At 53.6% G+C, this 9,315-nt stretch overlaps 3 protein-coding genes across 3 annotated transcripts; 2 read left to right on the top strand and 1 right to left on the bottom strand.

Moving 5' to 3' along the window:
* Nucleotides 1–639: 639 nt before the first annotated feature.
* On the top strand, nt 640–1,578 carry UMAG_11107 (uncharacterized protein; the record flags this gene model as incomplete). Its single annotated transcript, XM_011392045.1, has 1 exon — nt 640–1,578. One exon carries the CDS (start codon nt 640–642, stop codon nt 1,576–1,578), a length of 939 nt encoding a protein of 312 aa, XP_011390347.1.
* Nucleotides 1,579–4,261: 2,683 nt separating this feature from the next.
* On the top strand, nt 4,262–7,609 carry UMAG_03869 (uncharacterized protein; the record flags this gene model as incomplete). Its single annotated transcript, XM_011391994.1, has 8 exons — nt 4,262–4,490; nt 4,606–5,384; nt 5,450–5,972; nt 6,124–6,363; nt 6,396–6,799; nt 6,873–7,054; nt 7,080–7,191; nt 7,265–7,609. The coding sequence occupies 8 exons, from the start codon at nt 4,262–4,264 to the stop codon at nt 7,607–7,609; spliced, it is 2,814 nt and encodes a 937-aa protein (XP_011390296.1).
* A 762-nt stretch (nt 7,610–8,371) lies between these two features.
* Nucleotides 8,372–9,313, bottom strand: UMAG_11109 (uncharacterized protein; the record flags this gene model as incomplete). Its single annotated transcript, XM_011392046.1, has 1 exon — nt 8,372–9,313. The coding sequence occupies one exon, from the start codon at nt 9,311–9,313 to the stop codon at nt 8,372–8,374; it is 942 nt and encodes a 313-aa protein (XP_011390348.1).
* Nucleotides 9,314–9,315: the final 2 nt, after the last annotated feature.

Here is a 9,315-nt window from a genome sequence, read left to right on the forward strand (position 1 = left end):
GCCTAATCACATTATTGCCGTTCCGAGTCCGGCTGGTCTGCCGAGACGTAAAGGCACCTGATTGATTATGTTCTGGTCCACATTGTGATGAATCGACATTATTTCCGCGGATCCAGTTTTAATTCGACTGACACCGCGCATCTCTGCGGATGTGCCGGCTGCGCATCGGAAAAGCAACTAGGGTCGGGCTTTAGCATCAGATAACTGACAGATGAGTTTCATATCTCCGTCTCGAAAATCGCTGTTGCCCTCCCTAAAACGTCGACCCAGCTGGTACGAACACTTGAGGCTGAACAGAGCGTATCCCCGACCGGAAAACACGAAGTCGCTTAGCCCCGTGCCCCATTTCTTGCATACGCATCTCGAAACGCTTCTATGCCGCTGTGCTGATGTTCAAAATTCGGAACGTGTCATGTTGCTGCTCATGCTCCGCCAACGGACGTGTCCCGTGCACGGCTTTCACGAGAACCTCCAAGCGACGTACAACGTCGATGTAGATTGTATAAATGCCATCATAATGGGCTGTTGTATTCAAGCTCAAGCTCATGCTCACTACGCCTAGCATTCGCGCACCTTCCCCATACTGCAACCCAGCTGGTCTCGCTTCAACGCAATTGCACCTCTCTCCGCTTGCGAAACATGTCGTCAACTAAGAAGCTCCTCACTGTATTTGGTGCTACGGGTAAACAGGGCGGCAGTGTCATCCGCACTGTCCTCAAGACCCCGACACTGAACGCCAAGTACTCGCTCCGAGGCATCACTCGCGACCCCTCAAAACCAGCTGCGCAGGAGCTCGCTAACCAAGGTGTCGACGTTGTCCGTGCCAATCTTGATGACCCTGCCTCTCTGAAGGAGGCGATCAGCGGCTCATATGGCGTCTTTGCTGTCACAAACTTCTGGGAGGCGGCTGACGGTTCAAAAGAGACGCAGCAGGGTCGTAATATCGTCGATGCATCCATCGCTTCGGGCGTCCAGCATCTCGTCATCTCGAGCCTGCACAGCGTCGACAAACTCAGCAACGGCACACTCCACGTCTCACACTTTGACAGCAAGGCGGCTATCGACGCCTACGCAGAGTCGGTACGAGGCGACAAGATCCACATTTCCTACTTCCATCCAGCATTCTTTCTTCAAAACTTTGAAGGCATGGCACGAAAGGGTGAGGATGGCTCGTACAGCATTACCCTACCCATCGATCCCTCCGTCAGGGTTCCTCTGCTCGATGCTGCAGCCGACACGGGCAAGTGGGTTGCCAGCATCTTTGAATCCGGAGCAGCCGCCAACGGCAAAACAGTACAGGCAGTCAGCTTTTGGACCGACTTGCAGTCTTTCAGCTCCGATCTTGGCAGCGCTCTTGGCAAGAAGGTAACTTACAATCACGTCACCGCTGACGTCTACAAGAGCTCCCTTCCTGAAACCGTTGCAGACGAGCTCACTGACAACATGAAGCTCGTAGACCAGTACAACTACTATGGCAAGGACACAGAGAAGGCGCAGCCCGAAAGCGATGCTTTGCTGCTCAAGGAACTTGAGCTTGCCACTGTCAGCTCCTGGGTAAGCACTTTCAAGCTGCAGTAGCTCATTTCCCTTGCACTTCAATCTCGTACAGTATTGTATCACATCGAATCATCCGAATTCAGTCGTCTTTCGTAACACAAATGACCCGAGCTGGTCTATGTCTGATCTATCGTGTCTGGCGTTGGCCAGGGGCTTCGGCACTTTGACCTTGACACAACGTGGAAGTGTGCATGGTGTACATTCTTCATGATGAAAAGCGAAACGTGGAACACAAAGTAGTCTGGGTCGGGAGTTTGATCACGCCAAACCAGAACAGATGCTGAAATATACCAAGAAACAACTGAAGCGACCCTTTCGATCTTCTTTGCCCGTTCACCATTGAACCCTCCGTCCAATCGGCAAACAGCTTCCCGTCTTTTGGGGCTGAACACGTAGACAAACTGAGAGCAGACTCGTGACTCGAACCAGGCTAGGTACGTTTTAAGCTGGCAAGCGGAACTGTGCATAGAATTTTGACAGCCACCGTCGACCCGAGTATCTAGAAAAGCAAAGCAATGCCGCTCCGCGATCCCGCCATAGCAAAACTGTCCCCAGCCGGACTGCTTGGCTTGCTGCCATAGAGGCGCTTTCGGTCGCACTGACCATCGCGATTGAAGCACTTTCTTGGCAAACTGGGCCTTGCTGGTCTGATTGCATTTGCATGGTTGTGCTTCTCGATACAGTATCTTTACATTATCACGCACAGGCCTGCGACCGTGAAACGAGCTCCTCCGCCTCATTCACGATTACGGATGGGGGGGGGGGGGACCTTTTTCCATCCTTACGTTACTCTTCATGTTGTGCCTTGTACGAACGACACCTGCCACCACGCCTTGAAAAGCCCATTCGTGATTCGTGATTCACTCAAATCAAAAAACTTTGAAGCAAATCTACGAGTCTGACCCGGGTCAATGGCTCGGCGGCATAACACAAGGTCAGGCGCATCGTGCCTATCTGAGCGGGTTAGACACGTAACTCCACTACACCAACGCTTCCGATCAAAGTATTACACGTCTTGATGTCACCCAAATCCAGCTTGATCCCTTCTCACGCAACTTTACTCTGGTAACACAACGGGGTAACCTAGCTGGATCACGCCCCAGTGGGTGTTGTCCATAGCAGAACTGATCCCGATGACCGCTCAAATAAGCCCTTTTACGTTTTGAGTTGGGACCCACGTGGTGACTCAGCTTCACAGCTCTGTATATCGTGCTTTCCTCACGGCACCGACCGAGATCGCTGGCAGTTGCTTAGAAGGCATCCCTGCAAGATGGGCGATTCGTGGAATAACATATTCATGACAAACACTAAGAACGAAGCTGTGTTCCAAGCGTGCAAAGCCAAATACGGAGATGTCGCTGACATGCTCACCAACACTGTTGCCGCACGTGACCTTTGACAGACTCGACAGACCATGACAGAGGATCAGCTGAATGGCTGGCTGCTTTTTTTAGTCATGCCGTAGACATTGGTCAGATTAACATCAACATGTCCCCCGACAGGGCTCGCAAGTTTGTTCTCGACGGTGCCATCTATTTCTGCTCTTACGGGCTATAATAGCCGCCATCGGATCTGCAGGCTTGAAAACGTCACCGAAAGTTTCTATGATGGATTCTTCAGAGAAGGCGAAGAAGTTACAGGACCAGATAAGTTTTGGCTCTATTAAACGACTTCTGATCACTGTGCTGGAACCTCTCTCTGTAAAAGCAGAACGCACTGCGGGGCTGCAGCATTGAAAACTGATGCGTTTCTGACCATACTTGGCATTTGAAAGCCTTTGATTGAAAGCGAGAGGAATAGTGCCTGTCTGAGTTGAGACCCTGAACACTGCCCTAAAAAAGAATTGTGAATTGAAAACGTGTGGAGCAGAATCAATCAAGTCGATCGCCAATAGTAGAGCTGGCTAGCAGTAAAAGTTAGGAGCCTGTTTTTCTTTTTCTTTTTCTTTTTCATTAAGATTCACACACCCGACCCAAGCCTTGTGAGGCTTGTGAGGGAGTCATTCACGATTAACTTAGTCGAAGATACAGGTGGTAAATAACTTAAGCTGAGTTCTTTTTCTCGTCTTGCTTTCGTAGTCACAGAGTGCAACTCTCTTCACTTTGTGCAAAAGCAGCCAATCAAAAGCAGGGTTTCGCGCCTCTTACACTGAAGGTCGGCCATTCGACGAACAAGCGCGTTTGGCGGCTATCTATGAGAAAGGTGCCGAGACAACAACTCACGTCTCTTAGGACAAGGTGGGCATTTCTAACTTTCTGCTCCCTTGAAATTTGGCAGCAACTTGTTTGGATCCTAAAGCGGGAGGATTACCACTGCATGCTGCCTTCATCGTGAATCGTCTTCCACGTCTTCGTGCTTCGACATTCGTCGTTCGTGGTTCACGGTTCAAAGCGATTCAATCTTGACAGTTAGCTCAGGCTCGCAACTCAATCTAGCGCTCGGGTCCGAACTCGGCTGCGATCTTCTTCGGCGCATTTGCCGCCTCTCGGTGGGGGAGGCCCATGTGCAACAAAGTAACTCAGCTCGCCACGCCCTTCGGACTCGTGATGCATGATACAAACAGCGGCTGGCTTCTCCACTTCTATCTTTGACCTGCAATCGACCTTTTCCCACTTACGTGATCGATAACCCTTCTCTCCTTGGCGCCATATCTTTGACGGATAGTTGACGCCTGACGCAGGCTCCAAGTTGAACGACAGCCAGAATGGCGATCGACAACTTCGTGTACAACGCTGAGCATGGCGTTATCATTTGTCGGCAGTGTGAGACCTGCCTGGTGCCCAAAGAGAGCAGCTGGACCAGTCACCTACGCAACCTTCCACACAGCATGAAAGGCGAACTTCTTGTTCGCACCATCGAGCATTTCTCCAGCTTTGGCCGACTGAGCAGCGTCGAGGACTTGCGCCAGCATGCCGCTGCTCGACGCCGACTAGGTCAGCCATGTCGGCCGCTCGACGGTATTGCTCTCTACGAAGGCTACATGTGCATCTGTGTAGAGACATGCGAATACAGGACACGCCGACTCGACAAGATACGACACCACATGAGTGTCCACGGCCGAAAGCCCAGAGCAGCACTCTGATGCCATTCCCCTCTGGCGCGAATGCAAGCTTCAGACCTACTCTACTGCCAAGGGCATCATTGACTATTTCGAAGTGGATGAAGCAGCACCAACAATAGTTCAGGAAGCAGCACCGCTCGACCCCCCATCCTCGTCTTCGTCTCTGCCCACGTCTTTGCCTGCGTCTTTGCCAGCGTCCTTGCCTGCGTCTTTGCCCACGTCCTTGCCTGCATCTTTGCCCACGTCTTCGTCTTTGTCTTCGGGTTCAACTTTGTCTGCATTTTCATCCTCGTATCCGTCTTTGTCTTTGCCCACAGCCACAGCCACGGCCACAGCCACATCCACCACTGTGGCTCAGCATGCACGATCGCAATTCTTCCAAAGCATCAAAGAACGCATGCGCTACAGTTCTGAGCTGTCGGACGTGGTCCAACATCCACTGCGCTTTGCTGCTCGCTGGGATCGCGACCCCTGGCTGGTGACCACCGGTTTCGCACTCCATCTGGACGGCTTGCTCGACGCCGAGATCCGCTCTTCGTATACGCTCCCTGCCAGCCTCGAAGGAAATGCTCGTCTTGACGGCTCTCTCGAGGACCCCAGCGACCGCGATCTCCGGCGCATCCTCGTCGCAGCCGAGCACACGTTACGCGATGCCTACCGCCTGTGCAACGACACTTCCCACCGCCGCCAACTGACGCAGCAGCGCGCAATAACGCTCAACCAGCTTCGCTTGGTCGATTTCAAGGGACTTCTGCGCTACCAGAAGGTGTTTCATTTCGCGCCAGAAAACACAGCAATACACTCAATGCCTATTTTCATCTTACCAAGCAGCTACTCACGTACTATTATCGCGTCGTCTACCGCCCTGACGGCCACTTTACGAGCAACACCGAGGGCCATCCGCTTCCGCATGATGAGATTAAGCCGACGTCGGAGCAATCGCAGGCCATGAACGCCATCATCGCGGTGTTGCGCCGGCAAGATGCGCTCAATAATGTCGTGATCATCGACGACGACTCCGACCCCGACGACGACAACTCTTCCGCTGCCACCGCCGAACTCGACGGCCAACTCAGGAAAGCGATTCGTGACCTCTTGGTATCGCTCATATGTTGTTGGGTCGGAATAACGCCGTTCGAGTCAGCCTTGCTCAGCTTCTGCGCTATGCGCAGTCTAACGCCGGCACAACCAATCGATGGCTCTTTCAACGCTCGTGGCCTGTGCAAGTGGCGCGAGCCGAAGAACTACCTCGTCGATCTGTCCGCGCTCATCTGGACGTCCCAGTTGATGCTGTTTGACTCGGTCTGCTTTGCGTGCAAGGACAATCCGCAACAGATCCTGGCTCGACTCCAGGGTATGTGCCGAACCTACTGTCACGACATGGCAGAGTCTCCGTTCGGGCAAATGCTGCAGTGGACATCGTATCTGTTTGCAGCGTTCATGGACACCCATTGTCAAACCCCAGGCATGCTGGTCGATCGACGGCTTGACGGTCCAATACAAAGGAACTGAGCTTCACTTGGACCACATCTCGCACCTGGTGGTCAGTGAGTACAAGGTTGCCTCCCGGATTCTCTACGACGATCTCCTCCTTGGCATCATGGCCGATATGCCACATATCGAGCCGTGGCGGCTCCAAGACTATCTCGACCAAGCTGAAGAGGGAGCTTCGTCGCACACAGACGTGTGCCAAGCCGATCTGCTAGCAGAGACACAGCTCGCCATCTTGAACAAGATCGAAGCGAGTCCAGAACTACAGCGAACCTTTGTTCGACAGCTCGATTTCCGGCGCCACGGCGTTTTGCTTCTGCCCAAATGCCCATCGCTCTGTACGAGGAGCGTATCCAAGACTTTCTCGAGCGATTGCTGGTCATAATCCACGTTTCTTCTGGTCCACCGCTGCGAGCGTCTGAGCTTCTATCGGTGATCGTGTCCAACACGGATGATCGACGTCGATCCGTGATCGTCTGGGAGAAGAGTGTTCTGCTTCGCGTCCTCGACCACAAAAGTCTCGATCTGACCGGCTCAGAAAAGGACAAACTCCGATTCCTGCCTGCCGAGATTGGTTCTCTTCTTCTCACCTTTCTTGCCTTTGTGCAGCCGCTGCGTAGGGTATTCCTACGCCAGATCAAGCCTGAGGCGCGTCTTTCGCCGTACCTCTGGTCCAAATTGGATGGCTCCGTGTGGGATGATGGCCGCATGTCGGCGTGTCTTTCGCGAGCGTGTGCGCAAGCTGCTGTGCCCGCGTTCAAAGGCCGCCTGGTGGCGGCAAGTTGCCGCCTCGATCATCAAAGAAAAGTTCAGCCAGCAGCAGCGTGCACACTTTGACTTGGACGACGTCGAAGCCTCTGAGGAGATCGAAGACGAGGAGGACCTTGCCTACCTGGCCGGCATGAGCAATCACAGCGTCAGCACGCCCAACCATGCCTATGCTGGGTAGAACCTACTTGACTGCTTCCAGCTTGATCCACCACGCCTATCACGCCTCAGACAGCTGGCGCACACTGCTCAACATCGATGCAAAGCTGCTCGCCGAGCGACTGGGTCCAGGCTCCTGTGCCGCAGCTCGGCGGGTAGCGCAGCCGGCATAGGATAAGTAGAAGACGGAGTCAGTATCGCGAGCGACCGAAGACGGGCTACTTGCAGTGGCACGCAACTCCCTGTGCTTGGCCCATGGACTTTCTCTGTGCATCCGAGTCTTTGCAGCCGCACGTCAGCGTTCTGGGCCGACTCGCATCTCTTGGCCAGTTTGCTGGAGCGAGCTCTCAACGGCAGCGATCGAGACTCGCACTTGCATCTCCCATCTCTGTGGTCGCACACTGGACGGCACGGGATCGATCGACGCAAGTGCTCGATCTGGCCAAAGCCAGGTCCTATTCACGCTCTCTCCGGAACTCCAAAGCAATCAGCGATGAGCTTATCAAACTCTATATTGATGGTTGGAAAGGACAGCGCTGGCTTCGATCTCCAATTCGCCGGACCAGCGCCTGACATTTGATGTGAAGAGTGTACTGTCTGCATACCCTATTTTTCTGCTCGAGAACGTCGTCTCCCCGTTTGTAGCCCACCTTGAGCCTAGTACTTATTACCTCTGCACATCGGCTGTCGACCGTACAGATGCTCGTACGGATACGACTGCGACAGCCATATCACCTCGTGTCAGAGGCAGAGTCGTTCGGCGGCGTGGAACATGCGTGCTGATTCCAAGGCTCACGACCACCCGTAGTTGGTCACTTTAGCCCACAATAAAGAAGTAGAACGCAACACAAAGGACAGCAGTCGTATTTGCTCTGCCTACGAGTCGCAACTAGCTCGAACGTTCAACCCTGCCGCCTTGCCGCGGAGCAATGGGTTCGCGGTTATCTTCCGTCTGAAACCAGATTTAGCGAACCTACTGTTCTCAAGGGGAGCAACTCTCATTCCAATTCAAGCGCATATGGCGGCAAGGAGAGAAAGAAACATATTCGTAAGCCGAGACATCGCTGCTTGTGACGAGGACGGTAGTGTTCACCCAGTCAGAGCCATACGCTTGAGGTCTCCGTTGTGTGGCGGGCAAGGCTCGAACAAAACGAAACGTAGCGAAAGGGAAACATGTTCATTGCCATTGCGTACGAAAAACGAAACAGGAGAGAGCTTCGGAAAGGATCAGGACAGAGACGAAATCGAGGGTGCTGGTGGCGCCTTGAGCCTGCAGAACGGTGTTGAACGTTGACTTTGGCGATGACCCTAGAGCAGGCGAGAATCGAACTCACCCTAAATGGAATCCGACTCGGGCTGGATGCGCTCATTCCACATGGGCTTTTCGATGATGTTGAGAGGGTTTGGTGCGGGATCAGAGCTAGACGACAGAATCTCCACCAAGGTTGAACGGGCCTCGAAAAGGTCGAGACAGGGGTAAGCGTGCGGGCCGAGCAAACCCCGAATGCACAGCCGAGGACACTGTTGACCGGTAATAGGCGTCACTTGCGGTCGAGAGCCGTCTTGCGCTTTCTTGAACCCGGTGCTTGTGCCAAGGTCGAAAAGCACGATCAACAGAGCCTGTTCGGTCAGTGGCTTCTCGTTTGGCGGTGCCATCGAGGCGCTCTTGATCACCGGTCCAGCAACGACAGGCGCTGAACTAGCAGGGACCGTGGTGCTCTGTGGATCCCTTCGGTTCTTTGCTTCCCAGGCAATGTAGGTCATGTAGCGCGCAGCGTGCCTCTCGCCCTCTCTGGGCTCAAGAGTGATGTTAGAGGCATCGGTGGATGAACCATCAACGAAGGGCCGGTCGAGATGACCTACAAAGACCGGGATGATGCCATCGATGCCATGCTGTGTGTGCGCCATTTGCACGGCTACTCCACGCTTCCAGCAGTGCCAGAGAAATTCGGGTGTTATCTTGTTGATCGCTTTGGGCAGCATGTCGAAATGCGTAAAGTTGATCCACATCGGTAGCATAGAGGAAGCCGATTGCAACTGATCTCTGAACGGAATCGCATGCCGTTCGGTGCGTGAGCCGGCATCGTAGACATCTTCAAGGCGTTGGCGCAGCGCAGCGAGATTGGCTTCGTCGAGGTCGGCAAGGTTCTCAAGAACGCTTTCGAGACGCACGGGCTTGGCGTAGATGCTGGCGCCCACGTGTTGGGTGTCCGACGATTCCTTTGGCTCGGTTTGTTCGATTTTTTTGCGCTTCAAAGCGTCGCAAGCAACCATCAAGA

The sequence above is a fragment of the Mycosarcoma maydis genome, chromosome 10, assembly GCF_000328475.2.
Source record: "Mycosarcoma maydis chromosome 10, whole genome shotgun sequence".
Taxonomy (NCBI): domain Eukaryota; kingdom Fungi; phylum Basidiomycota; class Ustilaginomycetes; order Ustilaginales; genus Mycosarcoma; species Mycosarcoma maydis.